General features: G+C 39.0%; 1 protein-coding gene across 11 annotated transcripts in view; it reads right to left on the bottom strand.

The window, feature by feature from the left end:
- Positions 1-23,038, bottom strand: part of DENND5B (DENN domain containing 5B) — a 159,123-nt gene that overhangs the window by 74,313 nt on the left and 61,772 nt on the right. For 4 of the 11 annotated variants that reach the window (XM_067536095.1, XM_067536099.1, XM_067536097.1 and 1 more), the window contains exons 2-5: positions 16,864-16,929; positions 16,124-16,174; positions 11,064-11,173; positions 4,807-5,473 (exon numbers count right to left, since the gene is read on the bottom strand). In XM_067536095.1, coding sequence (XP_067392196.1) covers positions 4,807-5,473; positions 11,064-11,173; positions 16,124-16,174; positions 16,864-16,929 — 894 coding nt within the window. Of the gene's footprint in view, positions 1-4,806; positions 5,474-11,063; positions 11,174-16,119; positions 16,175-16,863; positions 16,930-23,038 lie in introns of those variants that run through there. The other 7 variants (XM_067536096.1, XM_067536101.1, XM_067536103.1 and 4 more) reach the window with 3 other exon arrangements.

Below are 23,038 nucleotides of genomic sequence, written 5' to 3'. Positions count from 1 at the left end.
CTAATGATGGCAAGCTCCTTCACTTCCTAAAATGTAGGACAACTTAGTCTGAGAGGTTGGGCATGTTTATTTTCAAAAAACAAGAGAAAATTGTTTTTACATAATGAGTTTAAAAACAAAGAGGGTTTGAGAAAACACTGTCCATTTTTTCCTCTCCCTTTAAAAAAAGACAAAATGTTGATCACGTGAATTATCCTATAACTGCTGAACCATGAAGTATATTTTAATATTGGCACTCAATAGAACTGTCAAACATTTCTGCCACCTCAGTTCTCATTAACCATTACAAGTTCCTCAATAGTTTCCAATATATATTTATGAGGAACATTTTTTAATAAGATGTATTTGGTAACATACAGGGCAATGAAGGTGCAGAGATAAATATTTTATACGAATGTGTCTGATGTTCAATTTGTTTTACCTTGCAAGTTACAGTGTGTCAGTTATTTTAGTGAAATTTCTTCATTGTTTTTTAAAAAGAAAGGAAAATAGTATTTTCTTGGATAGGACTAAGACCTGTATCCTAAATGGACTGGTTTTCATGGAAGTCGCTTGCACAATATTAATATATGTGGAATTTAAGAGCTAAAATACTAAGAACTAAGATCCCTTTCAGGCCACAGTTATACACACACAGTTTATTCTTCATAATTATTTCCCTAAGTTTAAAAAAATATACAAAAATATTTCAATCTTTGAGAAGCAATTATTCAAATCCTTCTAAAAACAACTTGGGAAATGTTCAAAATTACAGTAAGCAGAAACAGCCTGAGCTAAAAACAGTTAATCTGTTTTGTCCACATGTTCTCATGTTTAAATCCCTTGGAAGGCAAACATACAAAATGGATTGCCTAGGTTTCTGCAGGGCCCACAATTTAATTCATCTCTCTCCAGCAGAGATGTCATGCCAACATTTTGTTACTGATCCCTGGGAAATTATAGCAACTATCACAGAATGTTATTAACTTGAAAACAGTTGGAGACCCATACATTCACAATACTATTGCCTCTCTGTAGTCACAAGAGAAAGTAAAAATAAAAGTCTTGAGACAAATCCGATTCACTAAAGTACAGAGAATCTACAGCAATAAGTCTGTTTTAAATAAGAAAAAGTCTGCAGAAAGTACTTTATAATAAAAAAAATTAAGTGTTAACTATATACTTTACTCAGTGTCTCTAGTTCAGTATCTAAAATAGTTAAATCGGTATTGCCAACTCAATTTTTTTTCAACTCTTGTGATATTTGATGCGTTTCTTAAAGCCCCAGCTCCTGAAGGCATGTGAACATGTAAGAATCTCAGCTTTACATTTTTTTTTTTAAACCAAGTTTCTAGTCCTCAGGGTTGTGGAGGACAGCTTAAAAATGTGACAAGCATAATGTAAAGGGTGAAACAGAAGGCACATAAAAATTACGTTATGTCTCATGGTTTTGGTGGATCTTACTTATGATTTTTAAATGGTTGGGTTTGGCAACACTGAGCCAGCTAGAAGGGTTAATCGCAACATCCAGAAAGCCCTAACCTGAATCCATGTGAGTTGCTTCGTTCATAATGGCTCGAAGTGCCTGGGAATAGCAAATGACATTGTTACAACCGGTGCCCTACCCTTCACATGTGTTTAAGTCTAGATTCTGAGGATAACAGAAGAGGAGCATGATAGTTAACATGGAACTGTACTTGTTTCTAAGATGGTTAAGCTGATATATCAGGTCTCAACTTCTTTGAATTTCATTTTTTTGTGTCCAATATAAAATTAAATGTTCTGTTAAACCCTCTGGCCTCCTGCCACAGATATCGGAGTGCACCTCTGGTTGGGTCTTGGGCCCTCCAGTCCTGCCTTCCCGACTGCCAGCTAACAGACCTTCTTTCTGCAGCCAGCTCCCATGCTGCTGCCAGTGCCTTCTCCGCCTGCAGCTCCTGTTCTCTTCTGACCCTGGGCCCTTCGGACTTCAGTTTGTGCTTCTTCCCTTTCCTGCACTCAGGAGGTAATGGCATCGTCTGCTGTTTAGATGAATTGGGGGATTACAGTGCTCAGTAATGAACTAGCAGGTTCATTATAAACATAACAACCGTCCAAAGCTCCTTTCTCGGGCTCAAGTTGACAAGTTTTAACAAAAAAATGGTTCAGACATTTTGGAATATGAGGATGGTAGGAGGGAAAAAAGTCAGTTTGTTTTTAAGATATATAGCAACAGCTTTTATTGCTAAAATGGTTGGGGCAGAAAAGTACTTTCTGATATATCAATAACCTCCCTTGAGAAACACATTTCAGCATTCCAGTGAAAGTTGGTTTTGAGTTGACAGTCATGTCCTGTTGATAATTGCACCCTGTGCACATGAAGTATATATGGCACTGAATTCTCTGCCTTAGCTTAGAAAATTTGCAGATAAAAGAAAGCCATGCATATGCACGCAGTGTGGCTTAACTTATTTGCACAATGAAAAGCATAGGGAAGTGCACAGGTCTGCATGAACCCTCACCTTTAACTGCTTATTTTGTAAGAAGACACACCCAACAAGGCACGAGCTTCTTTCAAGGTAAAAGCCGCAGAGGCGTTTACTGAAGGAGGGCTTTCTCCACTACATCTCAAAAGCTTAGTGCAATAGAGGTTCAGTGGTCTTCAGTTAAATAGAAAGAAATCCTCATTTTCTTTTTAAAAAAAACTCTTGGAAATATGAAAAAACTATATTAGAAAAAGTTAAGGTTGTGCAGTTAAGCAAACACTCAAAAGTCAAACATGCCAAAATTGAAGTGCACACAAGGCTCAACGCTGCGCCTTCAGGAATGTGAATTATGATTCAATAGATTACGTAATCACGTCATTTGTCAAATACCACCTACTGCACAAGTTTCTACCCGCTCCCTCCCCCCATACATACCATATTGTCTAATACAGATAATTCTTGACAAAGCAAACAAAGTTGGGTCAAGGATGTCTCAGACTTTGCTGGTGGAGGGAATGGCGGGAAGGGGGGCAGAGAACCAAAACATTCATTGCAAGTTATTTTGGGGATAAAAGTACTTCAAAATTTCCTGTGAAAAAACTGTTAACAGTTCTAATTCTATCACATTTCCTACTGAAAAAATGATGTACCAGCTATTAACACTAAAAGATTAGAGAAAAATTCCCTTGTTTTCCAGGGTGCGCTTTTTGTCTTTGATAGCACTTTACATAACAACCATGTCACTTCTGTTGCATCATTCTCAGAGACTGATGTGCAAGTAACTTATATACACGGTCTTCCCCACTTTCTGCAATATGTTTAGTAAAGGCAGCAGCAAAGCCAAAACTGAAGAGGCAGCAGTTAGGCATGTGCAGAGACAGATGGGGAAGGAGCTTTGGCCTGTGTGTGGTTAGTGGTGGTGGTGTTCTTGGTTGTACCCCGAATAAAGAGAGCCGGAGATACTATTTAAAAAAATTGCTCTATCAGAAAATTAAATATTCTTTGAATTTCATCTTTTCAAACTATTTAAGGTGACTGTCATTTTTCCCATTTTTGTATACTTAAAACTGTTTTGTCAATGGTGTCAGTATATAATGTTTATTAACTTTCACTTTGTGTATGACAAGGGCAGCATTTTCAGACCTGAGGTGTGAAGTTCAGCATCTATATTTAAGCAGCCTCTTGCCTTCGCCCCTCCTCCCCAGCAAAAAAACCAGCCCTCAAAACATGGCCCAATTTTCAGAGGGGCTGCTCACTTGGAGTTCCCATTTATTTTAGTGGGAGTTGTGGATAGTCAGCATTTAGATGCCCAACTTTATTCATCCTCATTTGAAAGCCTGCCCCAAATTCTCTTCTCCCCAAAGTATTTTAATTTAGGGCCAGATCTACAAAGGTATTTTTAGGTGCCTACGTTTGCAAATAGGCACACAGTGCAATTTACAAAATCATCCAAAAGCAAGTGAGGCACCTAATTCCCATTGAAAGTAAATGACACTATGCACCTATCTGCATCATAGCACCTAAATCTCTTTGTAAATCTGGGCCCTAGTCAGCAGCCCTGTAGTATACAAGAAGCAATGTTTCTCTGGAAGTTTCCATGCTAACGCCAGCATTAAGCCTCATAACCTGCGCACTGAACTAGATATTACCAAAACCTGTATCAGAGGACTTGTACTGTCAATAGGAAATGTTGTACCTTCTTTTCACAAACCTAACGCCCAAAAGCTCATTAAAACATTACAATGCAGACAGGATCTGTGCAAGATGCCTCTCCAGCACTTTGCCAACATATCTAACCTGCAGCAGCCCTTTGATTGCAGAAGCCACCAACTGCATCCTTATGAATATAATTACTTCCAAATGCCAGTAAGACCATAAAGGAGACAACTTCATTTCTACTTACAACTCCCCCATGAATTTCAGCGCTTGACCTCAAAGGTTAAAATGGTCAATGTCTTAATCAAATTTGTCACATCACTTTTGACAATCTGGATCATTCAACACCTGGTAGGCTGATGAACTTGAAAAAGAAAATGCGAGTCTTTTGTTCAAGACATAAAACCTAATGCAGTAATTTCTTGCAGAAGGGAGGATTAGTTTTGTGCTGTCTTGCAAGATGGTCAAGGGCAGTTTAAAGATGACAATTAAGTCAATTCTGTCACTTGCTGTCATGAGTGATAAATATGATGCATAATTAAACAAACGACACCTAGAATGCCTAGAGCAAACATCAGCCTTTTCACTAGCAAAGCCTTGTTTCTTTTTATTATACCGTGTCTCACTAAACCCCTGAAATCACAGAAGCCTCAGCCCCAAAATTGTCTCATTGGATCAGCAACTTACATCCAGAAAGACAGCCTACCTTGTGAATACAGAAGAATCTGCATCTCCAGGAGAACACATGTAAAAACCTGGACAAGGTTTTCCAACCCCAGCAGTTCAAAGGCTTCTCGAAGAGGGTAATCAGACAGTGGAAGTTCACTGGGTCCGGGTCTCTGGCAAACGATAGGCTCATAAACCCCATAGAACTTGAGTGACCTCCCTGGGGGTGGAAGGGGCACTTCATAAAGAATGTTATGGATATAGCTCTCCAATGGTAAAGGTGGGGGTTGCTGAGAGGTAACCGCCTTGTAAAGCTGGATAAGGAACTTCTTGCAGGCCTGCATGAAGGGCAAAGGAGTGATGAGACATATACACTTGGAGACATATAATGTGTCTTTGCTGATGTCATATGAGTTGTACTGCTGGAGCTTGGCCAGGGAAGTGGCATCTCCTTCATCAATACTGCTTGCCAGGGAGTCCATGCTGCAAGAAGATGAGGCATAGACACTGCTGTATTGCTCTGCATTGTGCATTTGATAAAGCGTTTGCATGGCTGTGCAGATTTGCTTGCTTGTGACCTCCTCGTAGAAAGTGAGCACAAATCCGTAAGTACGAGAACCATCTTCTCTGGTAATTATAAATGAGTGGAACTGCGGGTCTCTGTTGTCAGTCTGGGTCCTGAAAGATAGCCCTTTAGGCATACATAGCTGCGTAAGAAAAAAAAAATCACATCAGTACCTAATCTGGAATAATTTAAGATTTTGTATGTTTTGCTTCCATGAGCAAATCAGGAAATAAAAAAAATCAAATTGTATAGATGTCAATTATTCTAACTTATTAGCAGCTTAGATAAAAAGCTGTACTCTTAAAATAAATTTGAGAATGCACAGTCTGTCCTCATACCCAAAAACTGTTGCTTAAAGAAAGACCCTTTTGGACTTGGTTTTATTTTACCAAGTCAGCAGCACCATTTCACATAATTATTCTTAATAATGAATAGCCTCTTCATCACATGTATTTAGGCATCACAGAAAAGTCTTCAGTTTTTACTTTCAATGAGATATCACTTGCTTAGTTTGCTGAAGCATACATTGAAAATGGGCACACACAAAAAAAATCATATACCATCAAAACCAAAATTCAGAGTTCTTGAAGTTACATGCTTCTTACTACCTTTAATTTAAAAAATTAAATTGCGTAAATAACTGACAGTAAGCCATTAATAAAAAAGCTTATACAGGAGAAGTTTATTTTCTTGCCTAAACAGTAAAATATTATTTTGACTGGGTGAGGGGGAGGAATTCAATGTAAACCTAGTTTGTGATTTATCAGTCAACAAGTTATTTTACAATAATTCTATTACACAAAAGTACTTCTTTGAAATGTACCTAGAACAATGACTCAAGGCATTTTAAAGATATTTGTTAGGAATACCATTAGTCACGTGATACAAAATAGTAGGAACAATTTTGCAAATCATGTTTAAATCATGATATAGCATGTAACCAAATTAAAAATATGTATAGATTGTTTTGAACATAAAACAAGGACTAAAACTTCCTTTTAAATTGGAAGGTGTAAAAAAAGGAAAGGAACCTTCAAAGAGAAGAGCGAAAGGTGTTAGAGAGGGTTGGCGTGGTGCGCTGTTAAGGATCTGTATCTATCCGCAACACAGAACTTACTATAGAATGACAATGCAGACTTCCCTGCAATGTCTCACCTTGACCAGGAGTAATCACATCTCATGTTGGAACAGGTAAACAGGGTAATTTTATAAGTGTAGCCACATCCATTCCTAATCAACATCAGCTCACATTGAATGACCACTGAACAGACAGATGACAACTGGTTTCAGCTGCTACTGGTTTCAGATCAATGGCTTAGAAGCCAGATTTCACATCCAGTTAGCAATCGTATGCAACATCCAGACCAGTTTTTATATGTTGCTGTAAAAGTTAATGCAGAGGGTAATAAATGGCCCGGAGTCAATAAAAGGATTTAATTCAATTGATATGCTTTCCTTACATAAACCATGAAATTGCAGCTCAAGCTGTTTTGAACAGCAGCCACATATTAATTCAAAAGCTTTGTACTTCTGTTATTGAAGTGTTAATAGTGGGTCTGTTGCTACACTTGCATTGAACTTCTCTGTTAAAGTAAGAATAAAATCCCTATTTCACATGTTAAGAGATGCATATTACGGAGACTAAATTCAATAATTAACTTTTACTAAATTAGTTTGCTCCAAACTAATTCTGAAAACTGGGTTTCTGCACTGCAGACAGTGGGGTTAGATTACCTTTATATGACCCTGCCCACACTTCTCTCCCTGCAATCCTCCAGTAGGGTATCTTCCCCCACAATCAACACCTATTAAACTTCTGCACTCCTTAGAGCACAAGTATGCCAACACTTCAACTCAGTAGATGCAACACACAGGCAAACAGACTGCACATATTATTAGGCCTGAAATTGGATTGGAGGAAAGGGAGGAGAAGATAAAGGAGAGAGGACTGGAAGGCTGGCAATGAGGTGAAGAGGGAAGAGCTCACCTGGGAACTACTGAGTTGCAGAACCCCATAGTTAAACCAAAAGGGATGGGGGGCCAAGTGCTGGCACTCATCCAAAAAGAAAAGCCTTAAACATGCTGTGGTCTTCATGCCTGGGGATATTCAAGCAAGTGCCCTGCACGTCAATAGCATACATTCACCCAGTTTACCATATGGATCACAAAGCAGAGTCTAAATCTTAAAGGAAGGCCCTTGAAGAAAAGAATTCACATTCAGCTCTAAAATAGGTTTGAGTGAACTAGAAGAACTGTAGAAGGCGATTTATCTCCTGAAGTGGGCCATGAACAATTGTCTTGGGATTTTTATTTTATTTGTTTTAAACCATATGATGATTCAGCATTTTTTAGCTGCTTACCTCCTGACTGCATTTTTCTGACGGGGAATTAAGACAATTATATTAAGGGAAAATACTGCTGCCCAAAAAAGACCATACCTTTGCTTGTTCCAGAAGAAAATGGACTGGGCAAATCTGGAAAACCAGAAGGAAGCCAGAGATTGTCAGCAATTTAATCGAATTTGGCTAGGAAATATGGACCTGCTTTTTCTTTAGTGGAATGTGAATATTTTTAAAACAGAAGGAAAAGCATCTTCAAATAAAAACAAAAACTCCTAGCTCTTATCAAAGCCAATTTTTATATGAAGTCTGTACCAATTGCATCTTACAGAGCCTGGATCATCACGGAGAGGTCCTTGTGTAGAGGGAGATTTTGAACAGACCAGTAAAAGGGCCAAGGAACACATGATAGCGTATCATACTTGTTGCTAAGAGCAGCCAAAATTGAAAGGTCTTTCAGCAGGCCTGTGCAGCCTTGGCATGACTAAGCCAGAAGGGGAGGGGAGCCCCTTATCAACCTTTGCCTGACCCTGCTCTCCCTCCCTGATTCTCTGGCGGACGAGCTGGGATCTGTGTTTCAGGAAAACACCAATAAGCTTATTTATGCACACCCTGTGGGAGATGCTTGTCCCAGGCTCAAGATATACAAATTCTGTCAGAACAAATCTCACTAATTAAGCACTCTGGTAACCTTAGGTCTAGCTTTTGAAGTTTTTTTTTCTTGTTCCTTGATGTGTTATTGTCTGCTAACAAGGATAAATAGCGGGGGGAATCTCTGTTTGGACTCAGTTCTAGTGATTGAGTGAGTAGTAGTAGTGGGTGGATGAGAGAATTTTTTGGATCCTATAATGACAGCTGGAAGATCTGGCCAATCGGAAAGTAGTCACTGTTCCCACCCGAAAGCTGCCCTAGACTTCGGTAATTAAGGGTTGAGGTGTTTTTACTAACTTGTTGTGGACGTGTGTAAGTGCTTAAGCCTAAGTAAAAGTATACCGTTAAAGTAAGAACCCTCTCGTGTTGTGCTTGAGCCTAGGTAAAAGCATACCTTCAAAGTAAGAGCACACTCGGGTGGTGCTTGAGCCTAGGTAAAGCATGGCTTTGTAATAAGAGCACTGTTACGTTATGCTGTTTCTACCAGTCCATCTATCAGTTGGACGGCTATGTCTCCATTTGACTTATTTCCTGACACCACCTCGCACAAAGTAACGTTACCATGAGCTTTGGGTTGGCAGAACCCCCGGTAACACTTGGAGTATCAAATTATTTGGGGAATTTCCGAAGATCCCTCAATCTTTCAGGTAGTCTCAGGAAAAAATGAACTTTGAGTGTTGAATTAGGAGGTTCTATTTTCCTATTTGCAATGGAAAGAATCAGAGCAATCAAACTCCTCTCATTGAAGCTTCTAACTTGCCACAGAACAGTTAGTCTTGAGATATGTATACAGAGAATGTATACTCACATGTGTGGTAAAGTTGCCATTAAGAATTCTCACATTCTATTGGCTGCAACACTCTTACATTACAGCGTTTTAGGAAGGATTCTTCCCTTCTGCTTGGTTGACATATGCCATTTCACTATATTTCTCTCCTTTATCAAGAATTTGCTCCTTAACTTTTTTTTTAAATGAAGTAATATTTGCATGAGTCCATCTGGAAAGCCAGTCATTTTTATTACGTTAAATCATTTCTCTAAGATTTTTTTCTCCTGCTAATACGTAATATGGATGAAGAAGTCTCCTTCTGACAGTTCACTACACTGTAGGGCAGACTAGTTTCATCACATATTAATCATCTTGGATACTAGTTTAACTTAGTATCTCTCTCTCTCTCTCTCTCAATAGTTCTATTTCACTCGTTTCTACAGAAATTTTCAATAGATTTTTGAAATCTTCCTCCACAGCATTTCAACTTGTATACTTAATGAGCCCATCCAGTCCCAATGTAAGTATTAAAGCACTGTAGATCAACAAGAACATAAGACCTGTCATACTGGGTCAGACCAATGATCCATTTAGCCCAGTATCCTGTCTCAGACAGTGGCCGATACCAGAGCTTCAGGGGGAATGTGCAGAACAGGGCAATTAGAGTGATTCACCAGTCTTCCCCTCCTGGCTTCTGGCAGTCAGAGGTTTAGGGTCACCCTGGGCATGTTGAGTTTCATCTGCCATTTTGTTGCTCAGTCACCCACTTTTGTGATATCCCTTTGTAACTCTTTGCAGGCAGCTTTGGACTTGGCTATTTTCAATAATTTTGTATCATCTGCAAACTGATACTTGACTGTTTACTTCCTTTTCCAAATGTTGGACAGCACTGGTTCCAGTACAGATTCTTGAGAAACCTACTATTTAATTTTTTCCATTCTGAAAACTGACCATTTATTCCTACCCTTTGTTTTCTATCTTTTAAGGTATTACTGATCCAAGAGGACTTTCCCTCTTTTCCCATGACTATTTACTTTCTTTAGGACCCTTTGGTGAAGATGCTTGTCAAAAGCTTTCCAAAAATCCAGATACGCTATTAACTGGATCACCCTTGTCCACGTTTGTTGTCCCCTGCAAAGAACTGATGAGGCATGATTTTCCTTTACAAAAGCTATGCTGATTCTTCCCCAACAAATCATGTTTACCTAATGCATCTGATCATTTTGTTCTTTACTACAATTTCTGCCAATTTGCCCAGTACTGAAGTTAGGCTCACCAGTCTCCAGATTGCCTCTGGAGCCCTTTTTAAAAATTGGTGTTACTTTAGCCACTTTCTCGTCTCCGGAAACAGAGGGTTGTTTCAGCAACAGATTAGATCCACCGTTAGTTATTCTGCAATTTCGTATTTGAGTTTCTTCAGAACACTCAGAATACTATTGTGTCCTGGTGACTTATGACTGTTTAATTTATCAATTGGTTCTAAACCTCTTCTGGTGACACATCAGTGTGGGACAGTACTTCAGATTTGTTACCAACATCAGAGATATTCTTTTGGGGCATCTTCCCCACATCCTCTGCAGTGAAGACCAATGGAAAACAAAGAAACAAATCTCATTTAGTTTCTCTTCAATTTCCCTGAGTGCTCCATCTACAGGCCCCACTGCCTGTTTGGCAGGCTTCCTGCTTCTGATGTACGTAAAACATTCTCACTGTTAGTTTCTGTATCTTTAGCAAGTTGTTTCTCAAATGATTTCTTGGCCAGCATTATTTATTATACGTTTACACTGAAGGAGCACAAACTCTGGCAGGTTCCTATTATCCTTACTTGGTTTTGGCTTCCAAATTTTATGATTCCATGACTTTCCTATTCTCCACAGGATCAGCGCTGTTCTAATAAAGGAGAGGGCTGTTCTAGAGTTAAATATAGTCATCAAGAAACAAAGAGGTTGTGAAGAAAGAGTTAGCATACATACCATGTTTACTGCATCTTGATCAAAAGGGTTCCACTCTATATTCTGAGGATAGTGTGCCAGAACTTTGGACTTGAAAGTTCTTCTTAAGGGGCTCTGGTCAAAATTCTCTCCTGTAAAACATTAGGAAGCAATAGCTTGTCACAAATGATAAATGTCACAGTTATGGAAAATGTCACAGTTATGGAAAAAGTACAGTGCATTTTCACTTTAATAGGTTCACTTCCTTAAAAGAGAAGCAGAAGTGGGATTGTGAATGGGAGACTAACACCTTACCTTCATTACCTTGGATCAAGCCTTGTATTACAAGGAAAAAAAAGAGAACATGCAAACATAATACATAACTTAGTTTTTATTGCCTTGAATTCACCTTGTGTTAGAGAGTTTTTAGAATTACTACTTGAGTTCACTGAAGAAAAATCTCAAGACAATTAAACCTACAATCCTTACAGCTGTTTTAATAAGACCTGTTAGCTGTTACTAAAGAACTAAAAGAACAATTTCACTTGAGTTCCTCTTCTAATTGACAAAAGTGTGTGCACTTCCAGGGTACTGAAAAAAATTATTCAGGGATCGATTAGGAGGATTTTTCCTACCATCACACAAGTCACACACAAAGATCAAACCTTTATTATCTGTGTGTCAAACTTCACAGACAGATTTTGCCATAGTTTCCCTATGTATGACTACCAAGACTGAAGTTAAACCGCTAGTAAATTAGTAAAATCTCGCCAAATGAACAGCCAACAAATAAAATAAGTGCCTCAAGCTACAATTGTCAATGGAGTTATAGCAGAGCATCAGGGAAAGCTATTGTGTAAGCAACAAAATTCCATATAAATGAGATTTGTTTAGCTCTATGAATTACAGTACCACTACAGTGGTCTCCAACTCTTGACATCAGGTCAAAGGGTCTAATGCCACAAACCCCTTACTTTTTGACTCAAAAGACTAATTCATTAAGTAAGTATGTTTAACAGACCAGCAGTCCGATAATTTGTTTATTGATTGTTTAATTCAGAAAACGATCGAGATTTCCCAGATAAAAACATTTTCAATTCTTACAAAATGTTCCTCATTTTTAGTAATAGCTTGTGAAGATTTTAAAAGCTAAAAGCCTACAGCGTTGAGCTCCTAAATCCATATTGTGGTACCTTATTTTCAAAGTTCCACATGACATTCTCATAAGGGAGCTATGGAAATGTGGTCTAGATCAAATTACTATAAGGCGGGTGGCACAACTGGTTGAAAAATGTGCTTAAAGAATAGTTATCAATGGTTCAACGTCAAACTGGGAGGGTGCATATAGTAGTATTCTGCGAGGCTGAGTCATGGGTATGGTGCTATTCAATATTTTCATTAAATGACTTGGCTAATGGGTAGAAAGTATGCTTATAAAGTCTGCAGGTAACAACAAGCTAAGAGGGGTTGCCAACAGGAGATTATTGTATGCTGGAGTCCTAATCTCTCCAAGATTTAATCGTACATTTGACAGTAACTACTTGAGAATGAAAAATGTAAAAGTTTTACATCTGTAGCCACTCCAGGTCCCTTCATCCCATCTGTCCAATGCACTAAATACCTCCAGCAGAGGTGGTGCTGCATCCAGTCATGTGGCTTCATTTTATAGAGACTAAACAGGGAGTGAAAACTGGGAGAAAAGTTTAGAAAAAGTAACCCATGGGAAAAGGTCTCCATTCAGAAACAGAAAAGAACCGCAGGGAAAACATCACTTGCAGAATAACTAATCCAGGGATCAGGGAGTCACAGGAGCTGTTCGTGAACTTGAGTTCAATCCTAATTTGTGCAAATCTTGTATTACAGCTTTCCTTTTACTGGTAAGGAATGGGTGTTCAGTATTTCGCTCCTCTGTCAATTGAAAGGAGAGGGTCCACTGCCATTATTGGGTCATCTTGTTAGTTAGGGCAGCTGGAGAACAGAGGCATTGCAGTTTTCCACTAGCAGCTGTGTTTTGCAGCTTCCTGTTGCATTAAATTCCAGCTGAGAGAGACTTTTGGGCTCACAAATAGCAGTAACACCTGGGAGGAACCAACTTCTGAATATATAGAAGCTTGTTTAGTTGTATTAAGTATGTGGTCACACTAACTTACAATCAAGGCATCTACATTTCATTCCTGGAACATACTGAATGATTTGGAAATCCCAGTTCAGAAGATACAGGCCATATTATGATGCTAATTTAATACAAAAACCTTTGGACCTGATTTTCAGAGGTACTGGACACCTACAGTTTCCACTGACTCCACTGAGCTAAAATGGGAACTATGGGTCTTCAGCACCTTTGAAGGTCAGTCCCTGTATCTTCTGAAATACTCATTTAACATTTAATAGAGTGTTTCCTGTAGTAGAGATCAAGTATAAAACATTTTTATGAAGGAAATTAGCCATAAACAGAATGAATTAGAGACTCTTGACCCACATGGCTGAGCAAGCCTTTAGAAGATGGGCAGCAAAATATGTGAAAACAGAAGCCACATGAAACAGATGCTCAAACATACAAGTTATGGACACAGCCAGTATTGCTTTTTCCTCAAAATGGTCCTTTCTGATATTGACCAGTTTCAGCCCATCCTCTGCACTGCAACAGTGTTTCCCGGATCCCTGCTACAGGAACTGAAGGCTTTAATCTCCACTGAATCTTGCAGAACCACATTCCTTGGATTCTGAGTAGTAACTCAAAAGCATCCTGCTGCTAAGTCTATTGAATCTGTCACATACAAGAAAAGGCATGGCTAACCATTTCATTAACACAGCCAGAGCTGAATCTATTTCTAGAAGATCCACTCTGCGCTAGAAGCTACATACCTCCAAATTCTGTAGCTGAGAAGTTCACGGTAAGTAACCATTGATACGTTGACATTTGCCAGTCCCGGAGCAAAGAGCAACACACAGCACTTCTGAAGCACCTTATATCTAAGTTTATCAAAGCATTTCACAGGTGTCTATTTACTTACTTAAAGGCATCTGACAAATACAGAATGTAGTGTAGTATTAATTTCCCTCAGGCACTCTCTACTAGAGAGATCTGAGCTCTGGTCTTTATCCAATAAAAGATGGGTCAATTGTACAGAGACCTAGCTTCACTATCAAACCCTCTTTTGGCCAATGCTTACAGCAGCATTGCCTGAGTCCAAAACTGCAACATTCAGCACTTAAGCCAGAGAGAGCCACACTAGAAAACTGAAGACATTTAGGCCATATGACCTAGGAAGATGGATGGCACGGATAACTTACCTTTACAGAAAGTCTGCAGGGCTTACAATTTATTAGAATAGCATTATTTAAAACAAAACCAAAAAAACCACACAGTTTTCCTTGCCAGCAATTGGAAGACAGAAGGAAGCAGCCAAGAAGCCACACCAAAATCATTTTCATGGATTGATCAATTGCAAGACAGAGCGTAGAACATCGCACCCTCCGCAAAAGGCTGTTCTGGAGCGCCAGAGATTGTGAACATGTAATAAGGAAATTTATAAGTAACTTCAATTAAGCTGAGAAAGGCACAGCAGAAGCATGTCTGGGGTTGTGCCTTCTAAAAGAGCTCTTCATCGTGAGGGTGAAATGTCATCACCCAGAAAGGACTCCCACCAAAATGTTATGACAGAATCAGAAAGACAGTCTAACCAAATCCACTCTGGAAAGAAAACGGGAAGGTAAGTCACAGTAGGCAGAACCTTCTTGGCAAACATAAAGGGATCAGCACCCAAATGCAAATGCTCTTTAGGATATGAACTCCCACAACTGGCGAATTCAGCTGCTGAGTCACATCCAGAATGGAGAGAGATCTTAACTTGACAGTATTTTCAGGCACTAAGTGAATGATGATTTAATCTAATTAGTATGCAAATTTTAGAGAAGTTAGCTTCTGAGATTCCAAACTATAATTAGCAGAATGCACTATATTTGAATCTGACTTCACTTGTAAAATGGAATCCAGCTGCTGATCACTAGGGGCCAGACACTGATGCTATTACTTGCATGGTATTCAAACACAGATTCCATTTACTTCAAACTCACAGACTAAGGCGCTATTCAGTGTAAGGTTAGCAAGCTGTCTCTAAATTAAGCTCTTGAACTACTTGGTTAGTAAGTCAGAGTAATATTTATATCTCTCATATTTTAATCAATGATAATAGGTCAGATTAAGTCCTACCGTAAATGGATACTTAATTATACTTAGTGATACTTATAATGAAATTATAATGCTGCAAATTTTAGCTTAAAATGCTAATTAAATTTTTAAAAATTTCTGCTAAATGTCGTTTAATTCAGATTTACAAGTGAGTGGGCTAGGTGAGGAACACTTCTGCTAAATAAAGTGAAACTGTGCTAATTTTAGAATGTTAAGTAGACTCCATGAAGCTGTTACATGAAGAAGTATTATTGTCCATTTAGAGTGCAAGATAAAATTACTTGGGTAAATGCTCAAAAGTTCTTAGACATTCATCCATGATTAGTCTCATTTCTGGACTGACTGCTCAGAAACTAAAATTAGACATCCTGAGATTTTAAACATACACATTTCAATAGTAGATACCATAGCTAGAGAGGGCATGCACAGATGAATATTAAACTGGCAAAGCCCTCTCATCCCACACCCTGTTGCCTGAGGAATTTTAACTATGTGTAGTTGATTACAAATTCTGAAACGTGACTACTGAAATAAAAACATCTTCTAACTCCTTTAGAGAGAGAGCTACAGTACTGCACACCATGCTGACAACCTTTTTTGTTAGCTGTCATTTCTAATTAAATTGGTGCAGCATTTTCCTAATGATCCTGCTATCTCCCAGTACACTAACTTTAGAACCAAAATCTACTGGACAATTGTATCACATTACATGAGATGTAAGTGCACAGAGTGTCTAACAGAGGGAGGGAGCAGGGAAGAGTAATGGTTGAAAAAGAACCAACTGTGCTGTTAACTGCTGGGTTTCAGAAATGAGTGGATGTAGTTGGAAAACAGCAGTGCATAGCCTCTTAGCAGTATATCTAGGGACATGCTATAAACCATGCAATATTCAGGAAGAATACTCACACACCTTTTCCACCACATACTCTTGTTACCATGAGGCTATTGCTTTGTAGTTGTTCTAGATGGGGCCACAGCAGATGAAAAATAAAATTTAAAATATACAATGAATGTGTGTGTAGGTGCAGTTGAATATCCAGTGCAACATATGCCCTCCAATGTTCAATAGAAATATGTGAACATTAGATTTAAGTGAGTACAAGCAAATCAGAGACTCTTTGGAGAGTCAGATGCCCTATCAATCCGCCTGGAGAGTTTTTAATTGTTAACCTCAAATATGCTATTTCCTGCAATCCAATGAGGCACATTTTTCAATGTAGATCTAAAAAACCCCATATAAGCTTCTGTAGCAGGAATTGGAGGGAACCTAGACAGCACCTGAAAATATAGCTTTATACCTGCATATTAGGTACAGCTGAAGTTTGTGAGAATGTATCCATTGATATAGTAACTTCACATAAAAGTGTTTAGATTTGGTCACTAAGCAGACATGGAAGGACTTTCCAATCACTAGACTTTAGGGAAAATTAAGTTTTTCTTCTAAGAAAGAAGCATATCTGCCAAGAGAGCTTTGAAGAAAGAAAGAATAAAATTTAATAGATATTGATTCAAATTAAGTTGTAGATTAAACGTGCAATATTTAATTCTGATCCTTAATTTGAGTTGATTCAAGGGAAGTTAAAAGTTGGAGAATATGAAAAAAAAAGGCACAGAGGGCCTGGAGTTTTGGTTTTTAACCCCCCTGTTTACCTGAGGTTTTGTTTGCAGTATCTGAGCTCTTGCCATGGAGATCTGCTTCTAGCCACTGGTATAAGACTATATAACATAACAGAAACAAAAAGCATGTATGAACAAACAAAAAGATACACAAAACTCAGAAAAACGTGAAGTAGAAGAAGACATTCCTTCCCAGCCCTTCTCTTTCCCCACTGCTGCCAAAGAGCAAAGCACATGGTACTGAATACTAAAATATATATTCCTATGTTAGCGTGTAGCTGGTAAACACATTAACAGAGAGGTGAAGACTTGTCAAGATTAGCAACAGAAGAGTTAATACAAAGTTTATAATGAAATGATACGGTAACTTCTAAAGGAAGAGACTAATACTTGAACAAAGCCCCTGGCAAATTTTAGAAAAAGCAATCATATGACAGGGATCATACTGAACGGATAGCCTCACTTAAATACGTTACATTGGCAATCTTGCTACAGTCCCAATACTATGTAGTGTCTTCCATCAGTAAGAACGGGCACTAAAAATTGTTCTTATTTATCATCTAAGTCTTCTAATACAGCAGTTTTTAATAAGTGCCTCTAACTAGCGAGGATTTAGAGAAATAAATTTCAGATTTATGGCACAATTTGCAATGGTGATTTTGAACATTGATCATACAGTTTATGAGCTAAAAGAAGAAGCACTCAACCTCTTTCCACCTCAGGTATCCAATGGACACTGGCATACATTGAATTATTTGAAAGTTCAGTTACAACCTGTCTAATTGAAGTGTTCTCTCTCCCAGCAGATGTTTTGTTACCCTTCCATAGAAAAATATTTGCAAAATCTTTAAAGAAAAAGTAGCCTACCCCAGGTAAAAAATACGCAACTCCAGAAATACAATCAGATGAGCACACAGATTATGATGTGCTAGGGCACGAGATAAATGAACTGCAACTCAAATCTACAAAACCGAAATATGAATTTTCATTATGGCACTGAATTACCAGACAATTCAACTGGCTCCAAAAAGTGAATTAAAATAGATTTGCACTACTGCCCTTCCTTGTTAGTCAATTGTCTATGGCACCAGGAACTTAGCGAACCCATGAATGACCACTTCTTCTAATGTCTATCACTTTTAAAGACATTTCGCCGCAAATGACTGAGAGAAGTAATTTTAACAAAGAGATCTATAATGGAATTTCGGGTTTTTAGGAGAAAACGTCTTGTTCCTTTGGTTGACAGTGACGCATTGGGCTCTAATTCTCTCCATCAGTTATAGCATATTGGTTACTCTTTCAACCTGCAAAGCAATGGCTTTCTTCTCCAGAAACTTTAAATAATTTCAGTCCCATGTTTTGAGCCACCTAAAAAATAATTTTTAAAAATTCCTTTAGAATCTAATTATTAAATAGGGGACTTAAGAAATAAACTGCTCCCTGTGGATTTCCTAGGGTCAGACAGGAAGAAAAAAATTAAATGAGACCACCAGCTATGAAAAAGTGCATGGTCCATGCACCCACCAGTTTCCCTTCTTTAGTGGCAGTAGATTCTATCTGGGGGAAAAAGGCTTCTTCCAAAAACTGGGTTACTCTGGAAAAGAATGGTCTCTTCAGTAAGTGCACAAGGAGGCTGTCCAAGTAGACACATAACTGCACTCAGCTCTCAGTTATGAAATTCCCAGTGCTGCAAGCTCTCTTGGTTAATCAAAGAAGTGTAATCACTATTCACTAATAACCACAGTAACTCTACAAGTATCTACATTGATTGGTTGCCACCATCAAAACTTCCCACTTAAGCACTGTTAAAAATCATACCCTGTGTGCATAAGGAAATTAGCCATATTTAAACATCTTGGTAGTTGAGCCTGCCTTATCCTCAGTTGGAGCAGATAGCAAGAAGAATGGAATTACATAGGATAACATGGGCAATGGTAATACATTGGGACAGCCTGATGTGCTGTGGATACATTTATACTGGAGTGTATAACTAGAGAGAGTTATATAACCATATGGTTAAGCAACTACACAAATTATGCAATTCCCTGTACTAAGACATAAATCTCAGAGGGCTACTAATAATAGAGAAATAAGTGTGCAGCTAGAAAACAACACTGTATAGTAACTGTCAATATACATTAAACAGAAAAGATTAAGGTATGAACCTATAGTTTACCACCATCGTAACAAAACCTAACATTTTTTTAAAATCCTTTTAAAAACAGCACAGTTTTTGTTAAAAGTAAATGTTCTATAGTTCTAAGGGTAAAAAAAAAAAATGGCTAAGAAATCTGACCCAAGCAATTCGGTTTACCCATCACCCACTCTTTTTGACCTGATTAAAATATAACCACTATCTGTCAGCAGAGTAACATTATACAATATCAACAGTGTCAGTTTCTTAATATAGCTACACTCCCAGATGCCAACAGATCAACAAAGACTTCTTACTACATCAGAAAACATATGTGAAATAGATCAAATCTATTTAAACTGCTCAATAATCTGAGTGAACTCCATGTCACCAAAAATACTGTGGCTTATATGGTTTTAGATATATATATTTGATCTTTGCAATCAGGTAATAAAGATTATTATATATGGTTTAAATCATTCATAATATGTCCAGTGAATTAAGAACTTCCACTCTATGTAAAATCGTTTTAATATAGATTAACTATTACATTTGGACAGCTAGCTGCAGAATATATATTTTAAATATTTCCCCTTATTCAGCTTCATTGCTGAAGAGTACAGCACTGTTACATGAATGTATTCCAGGGACAGTTTATCCAAAAGGCTTAGATTAGTCAGCAGGAAGTAGTATTATAACCGGTGTAAAACTGGGCTTTTCACTATTCTAGATATGGGGAACAGTCATTATCTTAGTCTCAGGCATCCATTTTTCTCTGCAACAAACGCATGGAGTTCTAAGATATTTCCCTTTTGCTGCCAAGTTGGATTTCTGTTCCAGGAAACAGCTTTCCAAGTATGGGATTCCAAATCCACAGCTTCCCATTACTTACAGGCAGCATCTAGACACAGGTCTTCAGTCTGTCCTAGTCAACAACCAGCAACAAAAAAAGTTCTGCTCATTTATTCTTTGTAGTTCTCCTGTGCTTAAGCTAATGAGCATTTTGAATCCTTGAAACAAAAAGAGAAGAATCTGTACTAGCTTGAAAAGCAGAGTTTGAGTGATAGATTTAAGTGAATTTATAACTTAAGCTTCATTGAATACATTCTCCTGACATCTTTCAGCATCCCACTCTATTTTTAAGTAGTTGCATATTGTACTATAAAGGATTTAGCATCACATTCTTTACATATTTGATAAGTCCACAAAAGAGATGCTGATTGTTGTTTTAGGCTCCACTTTAGAAAAGCACTCTGATTTTACCAATGGCATTTAAACTTGTTCTTCAGTGTTTTCCTTAGTCCATGCCCATCTTTAATCCACATTTAGCCCAACCTCCTGTTCATGTCTCTCTAGCCTAAACGTACACAAACTCAGGAGCAGATTCTGATACAATTACTTGTCATTGAACGGCACGCCTTTCACCATGTGAAGTCCCACTGAAGTGTATTGGAGAACAGATATCAAAGAGCAGGAGTGAGGGGTATCAAAATCTGGCCCTTAGCTATCAGATTCACTACTCAACAGAAGACGGACATTTTTCCAACCCTTCTTTATACAGCATGAAATACATTTTCAGTATGATGGATTGGTACAGCATTCAGCAGCTTCTTTATCATATCATAAGGATATAAACATATTTGGAAGAAAATGTGCAGCATGTTAACAAAGACCAGATACTTAAATTTCTCGTTAGTACCTATCATTCTTTATATTGACTCTCTGACCGGCATGGGCAAGAGAGGGAGAGGAAGTACTTGTACCTTGAAAAATCAAGCCTCTTGAAGTTTCAAATTGGACACCCTAAAACTGAATCACTGAAAATCACTAGTCATTTGAAAGTCTTGGCCAGCATTTCTACATAAAAGAGCTTGGTAGTCAAAGCTGAACCAACTATCACAATCTACTGTAAATCTGAGAAGGCGATGCCTAGTCAGGTGCAATAGAAGCCCTCTTAAAAGGCTGGCTACTAGGAAAAAACAACAGATTGAGTTTCCTACGGCCCATGCAAAGACCTGCACCATGTCAGACAGGCCTTTACCTTGGCAAAGCCCAGCTACAGGAGACCTTGCAATGCCCCACTGAGCTCCAAGGTTTAGTAGCTAAGGAAAGCATTTTCCCCTAGCAACTGTGTATGTGTTTCTGGCGCACATTTAGACCCTGGATTTCAGAGAACCAGCAACAGCTCCTGCTGGGAACAGAGGGCCACTGCTGGCTGACAAGTGAGTTGACGGTAGCAGCTACACAAATACCCCGTATTTCTGCAAAGAACCAAGGGGAACTGAGGGGCATACACTAGGGAGAGGAACAAATGAAACCAGCCCCTCCCTCCCCCCACCCCCGTATTTAGGTGTGTAACATATGCACACATCCCGCGGCTGGGAGTGGAGGGGGGCAAAAGGGGGGGGGAGGGGAGAGGCTCCTCTCTCCAGTTTGCATCCCTCGCACTCTCCTTCAATTTATTATTATAAACACACACACAAAAATGAACACAGGGAAGTCTGAACAGAAATCCGTTGCAAAAGAAGGGAGGGAAGTCCCTGTTCTTCAGGGGCAGCGAGTGAGTTATTGAGAGTGTGTTTGCTGGTTTGTTTTCAGTTTGCACAGTGTGATGGGGGCAGCGTGTTGTGACAGAAGCAGATTTTGATCACAGCTGAACCTTGATTAGACGGCAGGGATTCCCTAATCAGCAGGCCGATAAAGGCAGCCAACTAGCAGCACAGGAATCAGCAAACAGAGCTGAAAATGGAGCAGGGGTGGTTAAGAGGGAAGGCCAAGACAGCTACAGAGGCAGCAGTGACCCAAGTCACGGAAGAGACAATGAAGATGATTTGATGTGGAAGCTGCAGGAAGTATGTTATTCTAGAGAGGGCATCTGAAAGGTGCCATGTTTGTGTGAAGTGCCACCTGATAGATCTGATGGGAAGAGAAGATCCCATGTTTGGTGACGCAGCTAGAAACAATGAGAAAGTTTCAAAAGGGCTTTGAGTGGATGATGGAGGGAAGGAGAGAGTAGGCTGAAGGGAAACTGCAAGACTTTACAGATGCATGCTGGACCAAAGAACTGTGAGGGTAGACTGCTAGACGAAGGAAGTGGCAAGCAGAAGCATGTGAATACAAGAACAAGGCAGAGGAAAAGACCAGCTAGTGAAAGGCAAATAGAGCTGAGGAACAGGTTCTCCAAGTTGGAAAATGAAGAAGAGGCAGGCAGAAGGTGACAGTGCAAGGAAAAAAAGTGTAGCTACTCCTGCAAGAGGAGGGGAAGAGACAAAGGAGATAGCCAAAGTCAGACCCCCAGCAGGATAGAGGATGATTCACAGAGGATTGCATGTGAGAACAAAAGTACAGGAGGCAAAAGGCTGGAAAATTGCATCAACACCAGGAAGAGGCAGGTCTGTGTGACTGGGGACTTCCTCCTAAGAAAAAAAGACAGGCCTGTCACCAGAGTCAATCCAGAGAATAGAAGTATCCTGTCTGCCGGGAGCTAAAATACAGGATGTGGAACGGAGGCTGAAGAGGATCCCAATGGGAGCAGGAAAGAATCCACTGATTGCCTTTCATGTGAGAACAAGTGATACTGCTAGATTCTTTCTGGGACACATCAAGGAAGACTACGCCAGGTGGGGAAAGATGCTTAAAGAAATGAGGCTCAGGTGATCTTCAATGGGATTCTACCTGTCCCTAGAAGGGGAGAGCAAAGGCAACACCAGATTATGATGATCAACTAATGGTTCAGGCAATGGTGCTTTGGATGTTTGGAGGACTTTGGGATGTTTGATCACTGGGAGGCTTTCACTGACAGAGGACTGTTCTCACTGGATGGACTCCATCTGATTAGGGAGGAGAGAAGCGAATAGGACTTTTTGGGTAGAGGATGGCCCAACTGATTAAAAGAGCTTTAAACTAAGAATGCAGGGAAACAGTTGGAAGATGCTCATGTAGTCTCCATTCCTGCTTCTAATATTGAGCAGGAGGAAAATAAGTAAAAGAGGATACAACAATGTAGAAAACAACAACAGAGGGTAGGAAGATGGACAACAAGAGGAAAGTTGGTACAAAGATGGTGGAGTAGTA

The sequence above is a fragment of the Emydura macquarii genome, unplaced genomic scaffold (genome assembly GCF_026122565.2).
Source record: "Emydura macquarii macquarii isolate MOO-44397 ecotype Brisbane River unplaced genomic scaffold, CSIRO-AGI_Emac_v2 contig_3530, whole genome shotgun sequence".
Classification (NCBI taxonomy): domain Eukaryota; kingdom Metazoa; phylum Chordata; order Testudines; family Chelidae; genus Emydura; species Emydura macquarii.
Note: the sequence above shows the minus strand (reverse complement) of the source record. Positions and strands in the feature narration are given on the sequence as shown.